The 24611-nt window shown below is 50.6% G+C and overlaps 1 protein-coding gene across 5 annotated transcripts in view; it reads left to right on the top strand.

The window, feature by feature from the left end:
- ANO10 (anoctamin 10) overlaps positions 1-23844 on the top strand; it is a 139284-nt gene extending 115440 nt beyond the window's left edge. For 3 of the 5 annotated variants that reach the window (XM_037527155.2, XM_037527166.2, XM_037527175.2), the window contains exon 14: positions 18970-23843. In XM_037527155.2, the coding sequence (XP_037383052.1) occupies positions 18970-19038 (69 nt within the window). In that variant the 3' untranslated portion in view covers positions 19039-23843. Of the gene's footprint in view, positions 1-18969 lie in introns of all 5 variants that reach the window. The other 2 variants (XM_037527185.2, XM_037527193.2) reach the window with 1 other exon arrangement.
- The last annotated feature ends 767 nt before the right edge of the window (positions 23845-24611 follow it).

Raw genomic sequence — 24611 nt, 5'->3', positions numbered from 1 at the left:
AAATCGTAGTTCCCTGAGATAAGAAACTTTTTAGGAAGAGCCACAGAGGAGTATGCTTCCCTTGAATGCCAGGAAATATGGAATTTGAGGCGATTGGGGTGAACTGGTTTGAACTGGGCCTAGCAGCCCTGGGTGTACAGCTCAGGACCGAGCTTACTGTATAGCTGTGGATGTGTGTCCTGACTTTGTGAGGTCAGTCATTGCATCTGTGAGGTGACAAGTGTGAGAATTTGAGGTCCGGGACGCTGTGCCTGCAGGCAGCAGCTCAGGGCTACCCAGTGCCTGTGCCACCTCTCATTTTTCTTCACCAGCCTGGGCAGCAGTCTGTCATATGTGAAAACTACATGCACATCTAAGGTGGTTTTTCAAAGTGTTTCCTATAAATTCCAGCTGATCTTCTTGCATGGAAGAGAAAACCTAGGCTCTAGTGTTATAAGTGTTATAAAAGGGATAAAACATTCCTGTGCAGGGTGGAAAATATTCAAGAGGAAGCCAGGAAAACAAATACCCTAAAGAGGCTTAAAGTCAAGAGGTGAGGGTGGAAGAATTTGACACAAGGGGGAAAGAAAAATGCAGAGCTACTGGTGATGTATTTATGACAGGAAGGTTTTCCCATGGAGGGCAAATCTGGACTTTTCAAGGAGAAAGCTGCATACCAAGCCTTAGTATAAGATGAAGAAATCAGAGAGAGGTTGGAGGGGGCCTGCTACTGACCACAGGGACCACGATGCCTGGGACTGGGGCCAAAGGACACCAGTGTAAGGCCCACGCCACCAGGCAGGAGGGATCTCGTCTCTGGCACATTTTTCCAAGATGTGAAAGCAAATCTGCCAACACTTATCAGCCCTGCCAGTCACCCTAAACTTCCCCTGATTCTTGCGAAAATTAAGTGCGATAGAAAAATGTAGTTATAATATCCAGTGAGTGTTCACAGCTCCCCTCCCCCGGCGTATTCTTTCTCTGCTATCTCAGCCCCCAGGCTTGTGTATGAGGCAGAACAGTGAGGGGTTGGGGTTGGTGGAAAGGACACACTTGATCGTCCTTTGCTGGGAAGGGAACAGGAGAGGAGGCCTGGGAAGGAGGTGGTGTGGCAGAGTCCTGTATCATCCAGTCCTGTATCAAAGCCTGTCGTCATCTTTTTAAGTGCCAGCATCTAGAGCATTCCATCTACCCTTGGGGGTGCGTTTGCCTAACACTCAGAACTCCTTGCAAATGTTAATCTGTCAGAACAAGGTGTATTCCCTTCCATTGCTACTTAATATCTTCCCCCCACACCCTTTTCTGCCTCGTCCTTGCTAGAAGAGCCTGCCTTTCACTCTCAAAGTGGAAAATGTGCCTGTGTAATTCTACATTAGGTCCGCGTGGTCTTTATGATCCTTTATTATATAGTCCTGTGAAGACCTGATGCTGGGAGAACCGGGGCGGGGGGGGGGGGGGGGGGGTGGTGCTTGAGCGAGCTACCGTGGGCTCTGGGTGAAATGGGTCGCTGCTGGAGAGGTTCCCTCACGTTGTTTTTCTGCTAATGTTGACGCACAGCGTAAGAGGGGGCTGGTGCTATTTCAGATTGGAGGTCAAGATTTTGTAACCATAAAGTAAAGGAAAAAAATAGCTACATGGAATGTCAGAGAACATGACTTGAGTTTCTAAATGTGGCTTAAAATATCAGACTCTAACAACCAATAGAAAGTACTCAAGATACACTAGAAAAACGAACTTGCCAGAAAATCGGCCAGTGTAATTAAGAGAACTTTAAGTTATAATTTAGGGGAGAAGAACATATTCCCAGACAAAGCCTTCGGACTAAGTAGAATTATAAACAGCAGATATGACATATTTAATTAAGATGCCCAGTAATTTACAGGAGGACATAAGGATGATGAGGTTTAGGAACTTTCATAGCCTGGGATGTTCTGGGTTTTTGCATATAGAGAATAAAAGTTACTAAATGAACTTGAAGTATCATTAACTCTAAATCTGTAAGTGGAACTGTCCCAGGGCTGGGGGAGCAGCCAGTGACATTTTAAAGATGCAGGCTGAGGACATAGGTAGGTCTTTTCTGTTTCCCCATCCAACTATTCTCAGTATATTAGCTTTCCTCATGGTCACAGGGTGTTGCTATAGCTCCAGGCACTATATCTCCACACGTGTCCACAGGCAAGGGGCAGAAAGATGACTTCTCTTTAGAGTCTGTATCAGAGAATGAAACGTTGCCCCGAAGTCCCCCAGCAGACTTACATTCAAGCCCCACTGGCCAGGATTTAGGTCTTAGTTCAGGCCTAACTACTGAGGAAACTAAGACAGCACCTGGGATTTTCTTCTTCTCGAGTGAAAGGCAAGCTCTTATAGTAAGGAAGAAGTAGAGACAGGGTGGGGAGGGAAGGCATTAAGTAGCAATGGAGGGAAATCTACCCTGTTCTGATAGATTAACATTTGCAAGAAGTTCTGAGTGTTAGGAAAATGCACCCCCCAATGGGAGAGGCATGAAGTGAAGACTAACAGCAGGTAGAGAGGTGATGGAATGCTCTGGATGCAGACATTTAAAAAGATCCTGACAGTCTTCAAAGATGAAGGTCAAAAAAGACAAGTTAAAATTTAATCAGGATAAACTGAAATTCTTGCATTTATTTTTTTAAAAAAAACCACAACATACAGGAAAAAAAAATCTGACCAAACCAAGTGCATATGGTAAAGGTAGGCCTGTCCCCTCAGCTCAGCGTTCTAATGAGCTGGACGTGAGACTGCAGAGAAACTACGTGTCAGAGGCTGCAGAAACAGAGTGATGTCCTGTTCTCCCGACCTGTCTTTTTCTCTGCATTTCTCACCACCTTCATCCTTTGGTATCACACACTCTTTGCTCAGAACACCCCTCTAGTGACTTCCCTTAACAGTCAAGTGCTGGCTTCTCCAGACTCTCCTGACCTCCTATCTCCCCAGCCCCAAGTAAGAACCCTCCTCTGCCACATCATTTCCTCCCCAAACTCCTGCTTAACACTTGCTAATCCCTCAGCCCTACTCATTTTGCTGCTGTATGCAAGCCCTGCCTTGAGGGGCCTTGTAGGGACCCCTGGTATCTGCCCTGAGCCTGCCCCCAATAGTGTATTATGGCTTCTCATTGACCTAATGAATTAATAAGTGGAGATTCCAGCTGTATACAGGGCACATGGAGAGTAGTGTCCCAAACTCTAAAGTGCCCATGAACACCCTGGGGGCTGGTTAAGCAGATTTTGAGTGGACAGGGCTGGGGTGGAGCCTCAGATCTTCATTACCCCGGCCTCCCAGGCAAAGCTGGGGCGGCCTCTCCTTGGACCGCATGGCATGGCAAGGCCTGAGTACCATGTTAATTCCAGGAGCTGCATCTCAGCAAAGACTGAAGAATTTAAGAGATCGGAAGGCTCTGAGACCGAGGTCAAGTTGTTTTCTCTCTCATGTTTTAGTTTCTTATTTCACAGACTGGAGATAGTGATAGCATCCAGCTGGAGCTGTTCAAGAGTGGTTCACACGTGCTGACAGAGTAATAGGCACAAAGGAAGTGGTGGCTGTTCTCACTGTTGTCATTTGTTACGACTCCAGAGGGGGACCTGTGACCCCTGACCCGGAGAAACAGTGGGTATATTTTGCAAAATATGAAGACCTCTGTAATCATCAAACATGACCAGAAGGCGGTAGAGGAGGTTGAAGTCTTCTTGATGAGAGCTGTCCTCCCTCAGACTAGAAGTGTTCAAGCCAACCTTGCTGTCCAGCTATAGGGGCAGGAAGGGCCACAGTACAGATTTTCTGTGATTCCAAGCAGACGGGGTAAAGGAGGAGAGAGTCCTGGAGCCCTCAGTGGCTTTTGCAGCTTTTTATTGGGATGTACCAGATACATAGCAGGCAGGGGTACTGGGGGGCCGGAAGGCTGGCAGGCCTCCCAACCCCCAGCAAGTCTTCACTCTGTCTGGGCTCTCTGGCGTTCTCTAGCGGTCTCTGCGCTCTCGTAGTTCTGCTTCTGCTTCTCGGCTTCTGCTGGTGTCCCTGTGACGCCACCCTTAAAAGCCCAGTCTCAGCCCAGGTGAATCCCATCTACCTAAGCCCACACCCTACTCCAGGTGCCCGCCATCAGGCATGCATTCAGGACCGCAAGGTTCCGTCATCTATCCTAATGGCGGGAGGACAGAAAAGCCTGATACTTTTACCTCACCCTACACCAACTCACAGGAGGGCCAACAGACAGGGGTTACCACAGTCCCCCCAGCTCTGCTTTTATAAATGGGAGGGACCTGGGTCTGCAGAGGCACAAAGTGGAGAAACAAATGAGCGGGGCTCTCCTCCCATAACGTCCGTCACTGGGAGCCAGCTCTTTAGGAACCTTCATGATGTGGCCAAAAGGAGGATTATTGTTTGTTTGCTTCCCAGAGTTACCAAAGGTGATGTTTAAAACTAAGAAAAAGACCAGAAAGAAATGGTAAAATCCTTCCATAGTTACTGCACCTTTATCCCAAAAGCACAGGAAGCCACTGACAGGCTGAAGCATGGAGTGGGCCATCGTTAGACTTACGTCCAGCTGACATCAGAGAAGACAGACTGGGGGTTATAGCCAGAGAGGGTACAAGTAGGTCAGTCAGGAGGTTGTTCTGCCGGTTCCCTTGGTGGGTTCTTGTGCAGCTGGTCAAGATGTAGAGAACTAGACAAATTTAAGAAATGATTAGAAGATGACATCAGGCAAACTCATTTTTCTGAAAGTTCCTGTGCCGTGTGCTTCATTAAGTGGGAAGACAGTCTGTCTCCAAAAGATGGTTTTGAATATAGTTTTGTCAATTTAGTAACATCCAAGAGAAGACGTCAAGCGGGCATTGTTTATGTAAATGTCATGTGAGTTCACGGGCAAATCTGGGCTGGAAATAGCGGTGCATGCGTGGGCTGCATGTAGATGGGCCGAGGCCGTGGGTGCGTGTAGCCTCTTCCAGGGAGAGCGCAGGGAGCTTCGCTGACCACTAGCCATCTGTGGCTATTTAAATTTAAATTTGTTCAAATTAAATCAGATTAAGAATTCAGCTCCTCAGTGGCACTAACCACATTTTGAGTGCTTAATAAAACCTCCCTATCATCACAGTTCTGTTGGACAGTCTGATCTAAAGTGAAAAGAGTGGGCCTAGGCTCGATCCTCGAGGAATGCCAGCTGTTGAGGTCTCTCGAAGAGGATGGCCCTGCAGTGCAGATAGAGAGGAGGGAGGGCAGGAAGGCAGGTAAGTTGTCGAGAGCAGCGGTGTCAGGAAGGAGGTGGCAGATGTGGCCAAATGTCACATGTGACTATAAAAGCCGCAGGTGAAGACGAGGAAATGCCCCTGGGATTTCACAGAGTGGCAGTCGGGTGACCTTCGAGGGAGCCATTTCAGCAGGCTGATAGGGCCAGGAGCTTGTAGGGAGTGACTGGGGAGCAGAAGGTGAGAAAACAACCAGGGTAGATGGCTATCACCATGTTGGCTGGAAAGAGTGGGGAAACTAGAATGTCAGCTGCAGGGGAGAGTGAGGGTGAGGGCAAAGGGGAGCATTTTGTTTCTGTTTAATGAGAGAAACTAGGATATGTTTAATAGACTATGGAGAATTCTAGGAATTTATCCCCCAGATATACTCACATGTACACAAGGACACATGCACGCATGCGCACGCGCACACACGCACACAATCAACCTAGATATCCTGGTTTAGGGGGATTAGTTAAATGAACTGCCCTGTCTACTCAATAAAATGTTGCAATCATTCAAAAGAAAGAATTTTCTTTTCTTTTTTTTAAATTTTATTTTTATATTCCCCATACAATTGCAGTCCCCTTATTTTGACCCCAATCCCTCCCCTCCCCGCCCCCCACCCCCATAGAGTGTCTCTGGTTCATAGTTGTTTGTTGATTTTGATTTTCACTTTCAAAAGAAAGAATTTTCTACAATTCCTGGTATGAGAACATCTTCAAGATATATTAAATTCTTTTGCAAGATGCCTAACTGGGTATATTGTACTACCCTTTGTATTAAAAACAAGAAGATAGATATTGTAGAAATATCCTCTGCTGGTATTTGATATTTCTGAGAGAATGATTGTGAAATGGTTAATGTAAGAAGAAATTGCCTCCCAGATGAGGGACTGAGAGACAAAAGTGAGAATGGATCTTTTTTCTTCACAGTAATTTTATTGTGCTTGATTGCTTTAAACTATGCATATGTAGTTTAAAATTTAAAAAGTACGTGTAAAAGTCAATAGGAAAAAACTGACCCATCACTTCACCTTTTAAAATCTTCTAGTGAACAGTCTCCTGTATTATGTAAGAAAAAGGTCTGGTTTTTAGAAAAGATACCCTAATGTGTTTAGAGGAAAAGTTACATGCAACTTACTGTCAAGGGATTCAGAAGGAAAAGCATAAAGAGAAGGCTAAGGTAAATAGGGCAGAATGGAAGCAGCTGGTAATATGCATAAGGGTATTTAAGACTCCCCAATGCTATGCTTGCAATATTTCTGTAAGTTTGAAATAATATCAAAATGAAAAGTTTGAAAAACAAAATTCTCAGGCCCCTCTCCAGGCCTGCTAAATTGCAAGAATTGCAAGTGGGATCTAATCCTCAGATACATTGCATGGCTGAGCAGCAAGGTTTGGGACCCAGAACTTGAGAGTCCACTTCATTTTACACTTAAAGCTCTCTGCACATGACATCAGAAATTGCCAGTTGGACTTTTGCTTCTTTTGGGTAAAGGAGGCTGTCTCATGAGGTGTTCATCCCTGACCACAGTCTTGACTTTCCTCCAGCTAAGAAGCCTTCTCTGTTTGAGGGAATGGGGTTTTGATGGCAGAGAGGGATTTTGAAGCCTGGGAAAGAAAGGAGACCCTAAGGATGGGCAGAAGCAGTTGGTCTCAGCACAGAACTGTGCAGAAGCCCCCCCCCCCGCCCCATCTCCCTTGGCTCACCCACAGTTCTGTGCCACATCTCAGAGCTCTTGATCACCCCCAGCACAGGATGAACATGTTCCTGGATGAACATCCTTAGCCTATGACCAATCTCTGTGCTCAGGAACCCACTGGTTAGCTGGGAAATCCACTAGCTGGGAGATCCACAGACAGACGGTATCGTACCTGCTCCCACACCCAGGTCCTCTGCACGCTTGGCACAGCACAGCGGCGTAACAGGGTGGTACATGCCGGTCCTGCCTGGGCAGGCTGGGGGAGGCTTCACGGAAGATGTGATAGATGCACTATGCCTTCAAAGAGCAGCAGGAACTCTCAGCCTTATGTGAAGCCATGGGCTCAAAGCCATAGAGACCGCTGCTAGATCATTGTGCTGGGCACAGAGGTCAGGAGTGAGCCCAGAGCGGCCTGCTGTGGTTCCTCAGAGCTTCCTGCACGAAGGTGCCAGGCAGAAGGAGGTAAAGAGAGGACTTGGAGGTCTGGGAAGGGAGATTCAAGGTGGGTTGAAGGTCCAATCCAGGTGTGTTAGCCTGAGGGCTACAAGCCCAGCAGTCTCCCCCACGCTCCCAGGGCCTGCAGGCTCTCGACCACATGGCAGTGAGGCTGATGTTATGTAGCTTAAGTGGGGGTCAAAGAGGGTTCCCTGGAAGGCAAGGACCAGAGCTGCAGGCGGAGCTCCTCACCAGGCATAGCGTTACAAATGGTGAGCTCTTGTACCTGATGAGGGTTTTGTGTGGAAATAGTTGTCCTGCCATTGTCCTCAGAGACATTCAACTCTGACTCACCCCATTGTTTTGTTTTGTTCCATTTCCGCCTGCTGCGTGTTTCCCCTTGTGGTCAGCCATCACTTCCTCCCAACCCAGGATATGCAGCTGCAGGCTGTGTGTGCCTGGGGAGTGACTGGCTTTTCTGGCACAGTGAAGAAGTCTTGAGACTAATACCAGATTATTTTTTTTGAAAAGAAAAATGGTGGGGTTTTATCCCTGAGCTTATTCTGTTAAACATTATGGATGTTTTCTCGTCCAGTGGTTACCATGTCTGTTTAATTAAGCCTGTATAAGTAAGAGCATCCATCATCCGTGTGCTTTGCCACGCGGTACCTGGAAAGGGCAAAATACACACGCACACACCCCCCCCCCCCAGGTGCAACTGATTGACTGGTGCAAGCTTGTCTGTCTGACCTGTCAGAAACAACTTATGGAAACATTGGTTTGCTTTTTCCACCTCAAAGCACATAAATTAACTGTCAATCAGCTGTGGGCTTTGTCAGTGACACAGAATCACTTCACCAAAACCTGGTAGTGTGCTCCTAAAGTGTATATTGCATGTCCTCTTATCAAGAGGATCTGCAGGTCATTCAGGGTCACAGGCAAACTCATCTATATTTTAAGGTTTACTAGGGATTCCCTGTTAGCAAATAGCCTACCTCTTATGCTCTCTGTGCCATTCTCGGTATCATACAAGAGAAAAGCTGTAACAGCAAAGAAAAAATTAAGTGTTTGAAGTCTTATTTAATTCTACACCTGTTAGATAAGTCAACCCATTGATGTTCCTAATCAGCAAGACAAGAAGGTAGAGTTCTGACACGCTCATGTCTTCACCTGTGGTTGGAAACGTATCAGCGGCAGGCGGCCTTGTGGCTCCGGTGATTGTGCTGGCTGAGAACCTCCCTGAGACTGATCTCATTTCCAGAGGTCAGACCAAAGAGAGCACTGATCACCAGAACTTTCCACTTTCTAAAAATGTGTGATGGAACAGAGAAGGAGGCACCTTTCTGCTCTCCCAGCAGAACATACAGCCATATCTTTAGCTTTAGGAACCGCAAAAGAACCAGGTGGATGGAACCAAGAAGGTATTTGCCACCAAATTCTTTTCTGTGGTGATTTTAGGAGCCTTATAAAGTACATATTATTACTTCTCTTACTTTAAAAATTTCTGAATATGTATGCAGATAGAATTACATTTGAACCCTAACTTTTTTTTCTTTCCGAGTTCACAAGCAATATTTTTTTTTCAATAACACACCTGAATTTGGCAATACTGGCCCTACCTGAAGAACCAAGAACCTCTTTTAAGTTCAACCGTGCATTTAGAGCCTAAGAAAAATCAGAACTGTTCCATTTCCATGAGGTGGACAAAGCATGACCTGTGCTAGTTCATATAATAAATTAGCAATTATGATATCTCCAATACTTTGGAAAAAACCTAGGAGAGTCTTAGACTATGGTCAGAAACAGGGGTGTCCACGTGCTATTTCTCAGAACCTTTCTTTACCCCCGACCACAGCATCTTGGAGCTTTCTCTTTGAGGTACGTAATAAACTCACCCATGATCGCACAATTAATTTCATGAAAAAAAACCTCAGAACACCCAGAGTCAGTGAAGAGGACAAGCTCTTGAGTACCTCCAGATCAGCCCTGTCTCCTCCCCAGGGCTTCAGCCTGAAAGCCCCCGCCCTGAGCCACACGGCTGCGCTCCTCAGGATGGACCCCCTCCCCCACATGTTAAGAAGGAGAGGGCTTGATGGGAGAAGAGCTGGCCAGAGCAGGGGGAGCTCAGCTGGGGCAGCCCAAGCACCTTGCCTGCCTGTCGTCACCTCCTCACAGAAGCTCGGCACACCGGACCCCCCCTCGGCGACCATGCAGCAGGGACCCTCTCCCTCCGGTGAGGAGCGGTTTTAGCTTCCCAGACGGTACCAGGCTCCCTGCGCAGAGCGCAGAAGGCTCTCCAGAGGTCACGATGGCTTTCCTCTGTTTGCTCCTCTGCGTTCTTCTTTTTTCCTTCCTTTTTAAAGTTGTTTTTCTCCAATTGCTGACAAGCAGCCAGAAACAGAAGAATTCCGAGGTGTTTTCTTGAACAGAAAGTATCTATACCATATCCTCATCTCAGAGGCCTGAACAGCGGATGAGTCCTTGAATTCACCACTTTCTTGGAGACGATCCAGTCCTCTCCGGGGCTCCAAAGGTAGAGGAAGCACAGGACGGTTTATTTTCCCCTTGTCCCCAGCAAACCACATGAGTGGAGAGGGAGAAGGACACTTTCCTAAACCAGGGACAATGTGAGAGATGAATTTCATCCCTGTATAATACTTTTAATCAAAAAAAAAATAGACATGAGCTTTAAAAATCACCCAATTACTAACACCGCCAATTTCAAGGTCTGGCCTGGCCTCTCCTCTGGGAGGACTGCGGTGGAAAGATGGTCCCTTGGACAGGGGGGGTCAGTGCCGTGGGTAGCCTGGAGGGACTTTGGTGGCTTCTTGTCACCAAGAGTATTGGTGTCTGTAGGGTAAGTCAAGTGTCAGGCTTTTTTGCCCTCCCGCCATTAGGACTGATGATGGAAGCCTGCGGTCCCGAATGCAAGCCTGATGCACCTGGAGTAGGGTGTGGGCATAGGTAGATAGGATACACCTGGGCTAAGCCTGGGCTTATAAGGGTGGCATCATGGGGACCCCAGCGGAACAGCAAAACGAAAGAGAGTGAAAGGAGCAGAGAAGCAAAGGCCACGAGAGAATGTCAGAGACCCCAGAAAAAGTGAAGACTTGCTGGGGCCTGGGAGGCCTGCCAGCCTGCCGTGTACCTGGTAAACCCAATGGAAGCCTGAAAAAGCCACTGAGGGCTCCAGGACTCCTCCTTTACCCCATCTGCCCGATCATAGAGATCCTGCTCTGGCCTTTCCTGGTGCTACAGAGTCACAGTTCTAGATTTCAGAAAAATTGGAATCTACTGCCTTGATTGCCTAAGTGCGTTCAGGAGCCTGTGACATAGCATTGCAGAGGGCTCAGTGACATGCCGTCAGCCTGTATTTAACCGTCAGTGTTGGTTTCAGGGCCTGCCACTCACCCAGGAGGGGATATAGATGATGGAAAGTTAAAGTGAAATGAAGGACGTAGGGCAGGAGCAGTGAGTAATCCTACTTCACGAGTCTTCGATGGGAGTAAGTGGGAATTCGCTCTCCTCAGGGAAAGTGGGGCCAGGTGATGGAAGGCCAAAAGCCCCTGCCTAGTACTTAAGGCAAAAGCACAACCTAGCCAACCCTCCCAGGCCCTGCTTCACCCCAGCCCTGCAGAAGGAGCTCTGGTGCTGGCTCTGATTCTAATGATGGGGAGACGAGGCCACCCAGAGTGGGGGATCGAAAGGTGCTTGTACTCTGGTGGGCAGCAGGCGTGATGAAGAGTTTTGGAAGTCATGGTCAGTGCCATCATTACTGCTTTGGTTTTCATCATAACATTGATTTTGAAATTCTAGGTGGTGTGTGGAGGGCATGGATGCCTGGTTTATCAGAGGGTCGCCCAGTGTTTACACCAGGAAACACCCCCACTTTTGGGCTCTCCAGGCTCTTGCCTTTGGTGATGCGTGCAGTGTTTCCGAAGGCCGAGGTCCTGCCTGTGCTGCGCACCTGCTCATGTCCACCGCAGCGGGTGGGCACACAGAGGGGCCCAATCACAGGGCCTCCCCACTTCTGCGCTCTTTCCTGCTGGCAGCTGCAGGAGTAACTTAGATGAAAGGTTGTTCCCCCTGACGGCTAAGAAAAATCTTTACTTTAAATTTTAAAACCTGCTTGGCTGTGCCCTACCTTCCACTTAGTGGACTGTTTCTCATCCTTTTATGTCCCGAGCCCCTTGGGTTTCTTTTCATGCCACAGTGAAAGTGTGTCCCTTCATGTGCCGTGACCTGGGACCTAGATGGGAGGTCAGGGACATTAGATCCCTCTAACAGTCAAAGATGCCTCCCTCAGATGGTCACCGAGTCTCCCCACTCTTGGGGTCCCTTTGGAGACCTTTGGATCTCTGTGGCTTATCAGTAGTGTTTACTTCTACTCTTCAGGCTTCTAAGCCTCTGTGCAGCTCCTTCATCTTACGAGGGTGAGGAAGGCGCAGCTCTCCAGACGGCCAGTGCCTCCAGCTTTCAGTGAAGGAAGCTGTGGGGATTTTCTCAGGAGCAGTCACCGCGCTGGGCGTCCATTATCCCTCTGTGTCCACTGGCTTACCCACCCTCCAGCCCCCCAGCCAGGACCCCTGAGCACTGTTCTGCCCTGAGCTATCAACTTAGGACCCAGAGATTAAAGATGAGTGTTAACCAGATCATGGGCTTGCCCCTGGCTCACAAAGGCCCCTAATGGCCTGTCTGACACACATGGAGCTCCCTGACCCTGCAAACTCCTGCTGTGAGACCAGAGTGCTGCCTCCTCCTTGGCTCCCGGGCTTCCAGGCAGGAAGGGAGTTAAATCCTGAAGACCTGACGTGCCCTTCCTCCCAGGCCGTGGCCATATTCAGGCCAAGACTGAGCTAGTTCCTGAGTAAGTGATGCTGTGACAGTCTTGTCCAGGAAATGCCTCCCGCAGTCCAGGTGCTGTTGGCGTCTAGTGGCCTGACCCACTGGCACACCAGCACACTAGTCGTGTCATGGGCTGGTGAGAACAAGTCTGAATGCCCCCCTCTCTCCTCTGATTGGCAGCCCAGTGCCTGGACAGAGGCTCTCCTATCCGTGTTTCACTCTACAAAGCAATATCCTACCCAGAGATCTACTTACTTCAGTGAAAGATGTCATTAAAAAGTGATGTAATTTTTAAAAGAAACGGTTATTTATCACTAATTTGGGGCAAACTGGTTACTGTACTATTATGTTTCTGCTGAATACTACATGTTTGCCAGGCTACAAAATGCTTTCCCCACTGTTGCACACAGAAACCGTGTGGTCTTCACCTGTCTTTCCTGTCCTCACGCCGCGGTATCTCGCGCGTGTCCTCACCCATTCCTTTGTCACGCTCTCCCTTAAGTGGTGGTGACACACATGGTGGGCGGCCACTCCGGAGTATTGACTGTAACTTTCATATCTATCTCTATTATTTCCTTAGAATTAGTCATAGTTTACTTTTGACCCCAGGAACACTGATTCTTCCTGTTCCAGTTTTACTCCTATTTTACGGATTCTGTCTGCGTTGTGACCTCACCCGACACTAGGTCTAGGGCCTGACAGCTCCAGGCCCCAGGCCAGTCCTTTCTGCCTCCCTTTGTGGATGTTCCCAAGGGACCCCTCGGTCCTCTGTTCTTATTCTCCATACTCATTTCTGGATATTTCCAAAATACAGCCAATCAACTCAGCTGCTTTTTAGGCAACATCTGTCCTCTTAGCTAATAAAGGCAGACATCGCTTGTTTTAACCTTTCTTTTTCCTGAATAATTTATGAACATCTCTAATCCTCTTTATGTGTTTAGTGAGTTGCATTTTGTTGCCAGTTTCCCTAATTCTGTATGTTTTGCCTTCATTGGAGATGCTCTTGGTAGCAGTTCACCTGTCACCAGTCTTTTCAGGACTTTAGCTGTGATTTTTTTTTAATTAACTCTTAAACTTCCTATCTAGAGTTGTAAACAACTTTTAAAATATTTCTTAAGTTTGTGCTGACAGGTCAGGATGGGGGCGAATGTGATATCTTCTAGGGTTACACTCCCTCAGGTTAGAGATAGTAGCAGCCGGCATCTGAGCCAGGTGGAACAGATCAAAATCTAATCTTTACCAAGAATCAAAATAACAGCAAGCCTTCACAGGAGAGAGATGTGATCCATCTGAACCTGAATCTCCCAGCATAAGTAAATCTGGCGGGTAGCTGGGGGGTTGTTATACTAGTGCAAAACCAGCACAGAGTCGGGGTGCACCGTCAGGTAGGGCTGGGCAGTCTGCAGGTAAGACTCAGGCTCTGGAGCCAGTTCAGCCTTCTACGAGCTGTGTGACCTTAGGCAGGTGTAGGGGCAGGACTGGGCACACTGCAGGTTTTCTGATCCCATGCAGACCGGGTAAAGGAGGAGTCAGAGTCCTCAGTAGTTTTGCAGGGTTTTTTTTATTGGGGTTCACCAGGCATATGGCAGGCAGGGGTGCTGGCTGGGAGGCTGGCAGCCTCCCAGCCCCCAGCAAGTCTTCACTCTATCTGGGCTCTCTAGCGTTCATTCTGCTGCTTCTCGGCTTCTCTTTCGGCTTCTGCTTCTACTGCTGCTCCTGGCGTCCCCGTGATGCTGCCCTTAAAAAAGCACGGTCTTAGCTCAGCTGAATCCCATCTACCTATGCCCACACCCTACTCCAGGTGCCCGCCATCAGGCATGCATTCAGGACAAGGATCCATCATCTATCCTGATGGCGGAAGGGCAGAAAAGCCTGATATTTTCTTTACCCTACAGCAGGTTTCTCAACCTCCCTGTGCCTCAGCTTCATCTTTTTTTTTTAAAAGATTTATCTGTTTATGCATACAAGAGCTGGGGTGCAGGCCAGCGATGCGAGGGTCAGAGAATTCACCACAGAATGAAGAACAGAACAGGCAGACTGACTGAAATACACTGCTGAGGGGAGCAGCAGGCGAGACAGGAGAGGTCTGCTGCACCATGTGGGTTTCTCCCTGGCCGGCGATTGAACTCATGCTGCTGAGGCTGCAGATTGCTTCATAGTGTGGTGCTTTAACACCTTGTGCCACCAGGGAGGCCCTCAGCTTCATCTTTAAAGTGAGGAACATAGTATGTCTCTCTAGAGTGGTTATGAGGAGTTTGTATATGTGCAGTTTAGAACAGTGCCAGTGTCTTGTAATGAGGTATAAGGATTGGTACTTTTAAGTTAAAGACATTAAAAGTCATGCCAACAAAGCTGGAGGGAAAACGTGGTTTTCATGTTCAAGCACAATTAGAAATGCAGGAAGAAGGGCAGTGGGAGGTAAGAAGCCAAGAGTCACAAGAAGCTGGGACTGAGGACCACACATGAAGCCCCAGGCTGGCACCCCAGCACACCTGCCTGAGTCCTGTGAGAAACCACCTGTGAGAAGCCTCTAGAATGGAGCGTGTCAGCATATACCGAAGCCCAGGGTGCCCCAAAAGGGCCTATTACACTAAGTGCTGCTTTCACAGGTATTTGGATGAATGGAAAGGATCACATTTAGGGTGGCCATAACTTGGAAGCGTCAGTACCCACTGATGGAGTGGGGCAGAGGCGATGTGCTGCTCAGATGAGGGCTCTTTGTACCTAATACTGTTTCCCAAATGCAGGGAGGATGACACCCTCGCATCAGTGTGGTCACTTGCTAGCCTCTCAGTCACCTGTGGGGGCTTCCTCACCGTAGCGCTGCGGGGGTGTAATGACTCACAGCCCACGTCTGAGACACAGCCATAGAGAATCAGACGCACTTGGCTCTGTTCCAGAAGCCTCCGAGTAACTTCATGCCTGCAGATGGTTGGAAAGCAAGCCTCTGGCTTCCGTGGGCGCCTCACCTCTGTTGCAAGTAATCTGCATTCTTAAACTATCTATGAAGTTTTTTCTCAATGTGCCTTTCATTTCTGCTTTTGAAAGTTTTGCTTTGAAACTCAGGGTTCAAAGGTTTATTTAAGAAGTAGATGTTAAAAAAATTCTTTTTTTAAGTCAAACTGATATTTTCTCTGCCTGGGGTCAGCTGGGTTCAGGTTATTGCAGTTAATGAACTCGTGGGCACTGGCTTCTCATTGGTTGGCTGAGCCAGGCCTGACCATCAGGTCTTGGAGCTTTCTAGAAGCTGGGTTTTTAATCTTCTTGAAGAAATATGCATTTCCAGCAGGAACTGAGCTGATAATTTGGCCATCTACCTGATGATGCTGATCTTTAGAACTTGAATATGTCTCATTTACATCCCCATAAGAAAGGAGGCTTCATTGTTCCTCTTAATCATGCTGAGATTATCAGATGAATTATAATCCCTCTGGCTGCTGCTGCAGGCTTGAAGTCGTGGGGCTCTCCCCACGTATTTAGAAACACTGAGGCTGCCCGTGCTGTTGGGGACCCTGGCGTGCGTGCCTGCCTGCGTAATGTCAGTTTGCTCTCTGGAGATTAGGTATTACTAGAAAAGAACATTTAAAACAATAAACATTGAAGGAAAATAGTATGATTGGACTGCAGGAATTAAAAGAGGAGAAACCACATTAGATTTTTTTTTCTAAAGGGATAATACTGCTCCCTCCTAACCACCCATATCCCAGCCAGGGTTGCTGAAGAGGCAGCCTGATCCTGGTGGGACAGTGCAGACCTACTTCACCCCAGCGCTCCTGGCAGGAGCCCACCGTGTGGCCTGACAGGGATCTCCCACCGCCTCCTGCCACTCCAGCTTGCTTGTGAAGGACAGGCAACAAATCAGACTCCCCAAACTGGGGTGGCTGTGCAGAAACTTCTAGGTCTTGTTAAAAATTCTGAGTCCTAGGACCTCCCTGTATTAGCACCTCAGGGAGGGATTTGAGTCTAACAAGGTCTCAGGATTCCATGTGGCCAAGCAACCGAAGGTTTGTTGGGCCTGAGGCACAAGAGGTTGTGGGGTCCTTGAGCATTTCTAGAGTAAATGGACTCTTTTATGCCCTCCTGCCACTAGTGTGGATGCCCAGGGCTGGGGGTGTGGACACAGGCACGTGTGCCTTTGATTGTGGACTCCTGGCCAGAGAGCGCAGGAGTGCGCATGTGTAAAGGCTCACACCTGTGACGAGAGGCTGAGTTAAAAGGGCAGCGTCATTACGAGGCCCACTCTGATGAGAGGACCACTCTGAGGTGAGGCAGCGCTGTGTGAGACCAAGAAAGCCCAAAGATTGGCGGGAGTTCAGGGGCTCGGTTGCCTTCCTCCTTGCATGCCAGCTTCCCTGCCTGGTGTGCCTGGTTGCCCGAAAGAGTATTAAAGCCTGAGAAGTCCCACTGAGGTCTCTGGACTTCACTTTGTCTCCCTGGGTGGCCAGTGACCCTGCCCTGTGCATACTGGCATCAGGTCATTGTTTCTACCTTTGCTACCAGCAGTGCAGCTCTGTGCTGACGCCCCACAGCCTCCAGACATCCCCGGCTTTTAGGAGCCGCCCTGAGGGGGGCAGGAGGGTCTGAGCACCCCCCGTCCCCCAGCCTGGGTGAAGCCCCCAGCCATGGGCCTGAGAGAAGGGGCATCTCCAGAAGTCAATCAGGGCTGGGTGTTTCAGAGGAGAGGGCCCATCAGACCCTCCCCATCCTCTGGGGAGCGCTGCAGTCCCTCTCCAGACATCAGGGGCTCCCAACCACAGCCATGTAAATAGGGGAGCAACTTGCACCTCACAAAGAGCCTCAGAGCCTCCTTTTGGATCAAAATCAATTTGATCAAAATCCATTGACTTTCCTCCCGAGGTGAAATGCTGGGGAAGCAGTGCTGGAAGATTCTGTGACAAGCTAGGGCCCTTTCCTCCTCATCATGTTCTAGCTTAGTTAAATGTATGTAGCTTTTAATTTCTTAGAGTTAATTATTAAGTCAGGAAATAGATTCATCTCCTTTCTCTCTTCTCTCTCATAAAAAGACATTTTCAAAGGTCTCATGAGTTTTAAATGACACCAACTAGAAGAGTCTGCAGTGAGTGGGGGCTGACGCGGCTGTTTTCTGTGTGGGGCTAGTTTACCTCAGTGACAGGTGATGAAGCGGGCCTGTGACAGGACAGGCAGTACCTGGCGCGGAAAACAGCTTCTGGGGAGACGCCCACGTGGCAGGGCATGTCTGCTGCTCCAGGTGAAATAAATAAGCTGACTCCACCCCAGTCAGGCCGAAGGTTACGTAAACACTCCAGCTGTGGGTCATTCAGACGGGCTGGTTGGGGCCCACCTCCACCCCCCTGTCCACCCCTGCTCCGGGCGGCTGTGTCCTGTAGGAGGAGCCCGTCCCCACCCTCCCACCAGTCCCCACCTCATCGAAAGCCGTCCCCCATCCTTGCGGAAGACGGAGAGCCAGGCAGGCCCCTCCCTCACCCAGAGAGGGCGGCAGCCTATGGAGCCCACCTCTGAGCCGCCCTGTGCAAGACAGACCAGGCTCAGAACAGATGAGAACTGCACCAAGTAAAATGGGGTCTCTCGAGATAACAGAGATCTCAAGGACCTGTCAGATGGGAGATGGGGTGAAGCAGGAGGCCGAGGCTTCCCCCTCCAGTGTGTGAGGGGACTCTTCTCCCTGAAAGCTGGGGGGAGTGTGCTGTTGCTTGCAGCCAGAGGTGCAGCTAGGTACCCGTAGCCATGTACATAGGAGAGCAACTTGCACCTCATAGGGAGCCCCAAAGCCGCCTTTTGGATCAAAACCAATTGGATCAAAACCCATTGATTTTCCTGCCAGGTGAAACGCCGGGGAAGCAGTGCTGCCAGACTCTGACCAGCGAGGGCCCTTTCGTCCTCGTTACGGTTTGCGCAGTATTTGTGCTCAGAGCTTTGTTTTTCTCATAAGCAAATAGCCCTTATCAAGTCTGTACGTGTATCTTAAGCCACATTCCAAAGTAGTTACTCATTTATTCAAACAGAAGGGCAGAGCTGTGGTCATGTTTTCCAGCACCCAGAGGACAGAGGTGTCTGGGACCTGAGGGCTGGCTAAGGACGGGAGGTGCGGCCCCAGCACTGGAAGCAGGGGTCTCCCCACCATCTCCACCCCAGCCCCCAAGGCTGCCTTGACCCTCGGGCACAGGCGACACCTGAGTCTGGGGAGATGGATCTCCTTCCTGCCCTTGCCCCGGGGGTGACTTCATAGGCTGTCCCGGGCGGCTTGGCGGGGGGCATTCCTCTGGCTGTGGGGACAGAGGGCTGCTAGGATGTCTGCGGGTCTGGAGCATCTGCTCTGGGTCAGGGACGTCCCGCCGAGCAGCCCCACCGCCACCTGCACGGTGCCCCGTTGCTCCCCCTGCAGGGGTGGGAAGGCAGGCGCAGAGGAGTCACGTTGCCGAGGTCACTTGGCTTAGGGGGCAGAGCAAGGACTTGGCCCCGAGTCAGGGCTCCAGACCCCCTGCTCTGACCTTCCACCTCCCCTTAGCCCCGAGGTCCAGGGAGAAGAGATTCCAGCTGCTGCTCTTTCAGCGTCTTTGAACGCCCTCACGGAACACAAGGCTCTTTCCACCCACGTCCGCTGTTTCCTACCGTGTCAGGGGCAGAAACGGGGCCTCTGCACTCCAGGAAGCTGCAGGGCCAGGCTCTCAGGGCAGCGTGTGCTGTGCCAGACCCCCAAGAGCACGGTCGCCCACGGCCCGCTGGACTCGCACCACTCACCCCGGCCCTGTGTTCTCTCAACAGCAAATGAAGCTCGTGGCTGAGAACCTGAAGGAGGAACCACGGGAAGGCGAGAAGCAGAGGGCGACCTGAGTGCCCGGGCTGCCCGGGCTCAGGCAGAGGGGCTGCCTCGTGGCTCCTGCGCCCAGACACGGCGCTTGGCCCGATGAGGCGGCTCCTGTGGGGCCGGCACCGCCTCCCTCCGCAGTGTCCCTGCTCGGGCAAGGGGCAGCTGGACCCAGCTTTTGGCTGTCCCCTCACCCTGTCCTGTTCCTGCCGGGTTTCTGCCCAAGCCCCGCGCCCACTCCAGCTGCCTGGCCTGTTGCAGGACTCCTGCTGCCCTGAGCCTCGTGCACCCGCCGATGAACCACCAGCTCTCCTCGTTGCCCTCGCAGGGGCCACCGCACCCAGCCCGCCATGGCCCAGGACCCCTGGGGTAGAGGGGCAGGTCGAGGTGCGCCCACTGCACTGTCACCAGAGCCATTCTGAGGGGCCTTCCTGCTGAGCCTCCACTGAGCTGAGGCTGTATTTCCAATACCCGATGACTCTAAATACCTCTTCCTGGTTCTGTTTTCCAGTATGTTACAGGCTCTTTATCAACAGAACCGAGCTCTTAAAGATGACTTGCAACAGAACCGAGCTCTTAAAGATGACTTGCAGCTCTTGATTCCCCCCCCACACACACACAGATGGCTCACTCTGCTCTGAATAGAGCCCTGGGCTGCGTCGTGAAAGGTGGAGCTGAGGAGGGCTTGGCTTGAGGCTGTGCACCTGGGTGCCACTTCCAAGGCCCAGGCCATTTTCAGAGGTTGTGCTGCCCCTGGAGCCTACCCCTAGGGGGCTGCTGGGATGGCTTGCCTGCACTCGGCTCCGGGCCTAGGGGCCAGCTGCCATGGAGCACCTGCCTCCAAGAGGGATGAGGCTTGGCTTTGCCCAGGGGCCGCTCCCTTAGGTAGGCACCTCATTCACAGAACAATAGCCCACAGGGGCCAGTGGTATCCAGCCCACCAGGGTGCAGACCCTGGGGCCCTTGGCTGCTCCCCTGGCGGTGGTCTAGCTTTGAAAACCACCCCTCAAGGGTCAACCTGGCTTCCTTCTCTCGTGCTTAACATTCAGCCCATGAAACAGCCAGCCCCTCCCCACCAGGGCCCATGTCCCTCACAGCCGGGGCACCACAGACCAGGGGCCCTTCTCCCTGAAAGCTGCAGGTGCCTCGGCATTGGGGGAAGGTGGGGAGGGACTGAGGGGCCTCAGCTTCCAGACCTGTCTCCTTCACGCAGGGGTCTGGCACCTTAATACCCTCCTCCACGTCAGGATGGAATGGCCTCAGTGGTCCACATGTCATGTTTCTGGAAGCCCCAACTCTTCTAGCAGCCTCCTCTTGGTGATTCAGTTGGTCCTGCTAGACTACCACCATATTTGCCAGTGTGGGCATGTTTAAATTGGCTTTGCCCTGCCCTGTTTGGTCTGAGGCACTCCATGGCACAACTTTTCAGTGGTGGTTCAGTGCTTGACAGTCTTTCTAGAACATGCTTGTGTGCCTCCTTGCCACCATCACAATTTGAGCCCTGAGCCCTTAGATCTGCCTCCTGACCCCAGCCTGGGGGCCGATGTTTCTGGGAAAAGAAAAGGTTTGGATGGAATCCCTGGACCCAGCTTTTCCTCTCCCCTACAGTCAAGCCGGGGGTCCAGTCCCAGGAATACAATTGGGTGATCAGCTCGTCTCCCTCTGAGGCTCAACACCTGTCTCCAGACTGGTCTTACACCATGAGGTGCCAGCACCCAGCTGGGGTTCTCTGTGCTTGTGGCCTTCCCAGAAGCCTCCCCCTGCCCTTCATCAGTCTGACCAAGGCAGAATCACACCATCCAACCAGGACTAAGCCCCATGACAGGGAAATGGAAGCCCTGGTCAGCATGGACACCCAGGACCCACCTCCCCTGGGACCAGGCCCTGGGCACCGGGCCACAGGGAGGGAGTGGAGGGATATGGGAATCAGTCAGGCTGTGTCAAGAGGGAAGACTGCTAGGCCCCTAAGTTCTTTGTATCCAGTGATCCAGTAGGGGCATCTAGCATGAGGCAAGTGCCCAGGAGAAGGGCTGGGAGGAAAGGAGGTGCCCTTCATGGCCCACCTTTTGTATACCCTTAGTATCTGAAGCGATTTGGGAGGCATCTAGGATGATGCTGTCCCACCATGCCACCTGCACCTGACCTCACGCATCGTAGAGGGTGCTCTTCAAGCCCCTGGTCGTTCTCCACCTGGCACCATTCACTCAGCCGGCTCCCTGCCCATCAGGTCATCCTCCTCTGACTCCTGCCCATCTACTTGCCTGTTACTCTTGTTTCTGGCCTCCATTCAGCCCTCAGACCCAACCCACACCACTACCCTGCTGGCCATGGGGTCCTTGTGACCCCACTCGCTCTGGTTATGCTACCTCAGGCCCTCATGGGGACCCACCCACTACTCCCCTCCTGGACACCCCTGAGGACTCCTGCTGACTGAAATCCTCTCTCCTTGTTCCTAGCTCACTTTCTCACACACACAGTTGACACGGGCTGGAGGCACTGCCCCCCTTGAACAGATGGGGCCTCTGGAGGGCCAGCCCTAGCCTGGCTAAGATAGGGAAACGGTGCAGTGGTGACAGCCTCGGGGTCTCCAACCAGCAGGGCACAGCTAGAAAGGGCTGCAGGCCTCATTTCTCGGGTGTGAAGGTCTTCGTCCACACTGGTAAACGAGAGGAGACTAAGAGCCTCTCTGAACTCCCAGCCCAGTCTCCAAAAGTTCAAGGAGGCCTGGAAAGAACCTCAGCAGCCTCTGAGAAGCCAGAGCTAGAAGGAGGTGATGCCAGCCCCGCTCCCCACACCACCTTGCCCCTGCTGGGAGGGCCCGGGGAGACTGCTGGGCTGCAGCGGCAGGAAACTGGGAGAGGCTGCCTCTGCGTTGCCGGTGGTTCTGTGCACCCCAAGGCTGCTGGGCGGGCTGTGCCATGAGCTCTGCTCTTTGTCCCACTGTGTGGCGCCCAGGGATAGGTGTCTCCCCAACTATCACACTCCCCCTTAACTTCCCTCCCTCAAGCCAGGAAAAACAAACTGTCACAGAATCCACAGATTGGCAGTGGACCTTGACCCCAGTGCATCTTGGCCCCAAGTGTGATTCACTTCTCAGACCAATTATGTTCTCCAACACAACCAGCTGTGTCACTGACATTTATTGGGGACTCCTGTGGGTGATTGGGCTGTCACAACCCACACATGCTCCACCTCTCTCCAGAGCATGGAAGTTCCCGAGCCAGCGGTCCACAGAGTTCCCAGAACACCCCATGGTCAGACCTGGGCCTCTGCTGGCAAAGCCCAGCCCCGAGGCTTGCAGCCTCCAGATGGGTAGGTGTGGGGTGGGGTGGTGGCGTGTTCTCTTCCTCCTGGGGTTCACACTGTCACACTCCCCACCAGCAGCTCGAAAGCTCAGACTTGTTAACAAATCTTTTTCTTAGTGGCTTTGGTGAGAAAACAAGAAGCAACTGGGTTAGGGACATGCAGCTGCAGGCCAGGGGCTGCTATTCACCTTCACATATGCTCTGGGAATCAGTTTCCTCATTTGTCCCCATTTTATAGACAAAGACATTACAGCATGTAGGGTTCCGGTGACTTCCACAAGTTCTCACAGCCGTGTGGCTCACTCTCCACAGGCCCTCCTGTGCCAGGATGGTTTGTGTATGCCACCGTCCCCAGGCCCTCTCCTCATCTTAACCCCTGCAGCTCTTGACCTTCTTCCAGCAGGAAATTCACAAGGAGGAGGAAGGCCAACGTAAACAAAAAGAGGGTCCTGGGACTCAGGTTCTAATTACCCAGTTGGTTTACAGATCCCGCGGCCCTGCTAGGACAGAGCGTTGTGCTGTACTAAAGGACTGGGCAAGGAAATATTAAGGCACTGGGCTACAAGCTCCACTTCAAACCACAGTGGCGAACTTACATATATATATGCATCTAGTTACCTAACTCACACCTGAACAATTCAATTTCCATGACACTCTGGTCCTAAGGGATGGCAGATGTGCAGATGAGACCGGGGGGACAGCTGACTATAGCTCCCAATGAGAGACCATTTGGACTCAGGGGCCTAGATCCAGTCTCACATTTCCCAAAGAATTCCAGAGTGTTGAAGCTAACCTGGGCTGGTCATTCCTTTGGGACCTGCTGTCTGGGAGGAAATTAGGATTGGGGAACAAGTGGCTCTTAGCCGCCAAGAGGCTTATGGCCTCTTAGGAATTAATACCTGAAAATGGTACTTCAATGTATGTGTGTTAGAAGCCTGGCAAAAATCTGGACACACACTTTAGATGGAAGTCAGCCACAAGGTGGAGTTGATTTGGGTTATTAATGCAAATCCTGACTGGTGTCCTTCCTTTAGCTGCGGCCCAAGTGCCAGGGGTCATAGGGCCATTTATAGTTGTGAGCAGCTGCTAGAGCAAACTGCCCATCAGTGGACAGGCAGAGACACCCCAAGATGGCAGGCAGTCAGGCAGGTCCTAGAAAGCAGTCACCTTACCATAGCAAAGATGGCCTCCCCATCTGTACTTACCTGACTCGGTTATCCCCTGCAAACGTTTCTCCACTGCAAAACTGTTATTCCAGTGATTTTTCTTTCCTAGGTGGAATCTTTTTCAGGAGCTGCTATTTAAAGGTCAAATGCAGAAAACCAGCTGTAATCTGAACAGCCTAGCTGAGGCGCAAGCATGTAAAAAGAGGCTCATGTAGGGCTCCACCCCAAAGAAAACCATGGCCCCTGTTTGCTTTAAAAGTAGCTCCCTCTCCCAATCCCAAATGGAAGTCCCCTCACCTCCCAACCCACCTTTTTTTCCCATTGCAGGTGAAGCAATAAAGTTCTTGCTCTGCTTTACCCAACCTGGTTATATTAATTGGCTTACAATAACTAGACAGCAGATCTTGGGGTTGGCGAAAACTCCATGTGTAAAGGACAAGGCCTGTAGTACAGCTTTTGGCTTTGCATTCTGGGGTTGGGAGGGGTGAAGTCACTCCAAGTGCTGCTTTAATTTCCATTAGGGTGGGGACATTTGGTTTCCGTTTTTCTAGCCTGCAAGCTGTATAAAGGGAGGTATGTATACATGTCTGCACCACCAAAGTGCCCGCTGGTTAACTGTTCAGCATTCTGCTACAGGGCCGCTGGAACCTGGTCCTTGCTTCTCACCTTCCTGTTGCTGAGTACCCCGGCTAACAGGAAAACCACACACCCCAGTCCATCACCAGTGAGAAAAAGGCCCTCCCTGCCCTGGTAACCAACCCCATAAAACCAGTATCATACAAAGTAGCTTTCAGGACAAAGAATAATGACCTAGGGACAAAGAGCAACACTTCAAAACCGATAAGAGAACATAACTCCTAAAATGTGTACGTACCTAACAACAGATCATCAAATTTCATGAAGCAAAGCTACTAAAACTAAAACTAGGCAAATCCCTAACAGCCCTCTCTCAATAACTGATATGAGACAGAAAATCAGTAAGGATATAGAAGACTTGAATAACATTAATGACTTGAACTGATGGGTATAGAACATTTCACCAACAGGAACACTTCAAGCAGTCACAAAACATTCACCGAGATAGGCAATTATCTGAGCCATAAAACAAGTTGGGTCCTAATAGAAGTT

The sequence above is a fragment of the Talpa occidentalis genome, unplaced genomic scaffold, assembly GCF_014898055.3.
Source record: "Talpa occidentalis isolate TD23 unplaced genomic scaffold, MPIMG_talOcc4v2.1 talOcc4.10, whole genome shotgun sequence".
NCBI lineage: Eukaryota > Metazoa > Chordata > Mammalia > Eulipotyphla > Talpidae > Talpa > Talpa occidentalis.
Note: the sequence above shows the minus strand (reverse complement) of the source record. Positions and strands in the feature narration are given on the sequence as shown.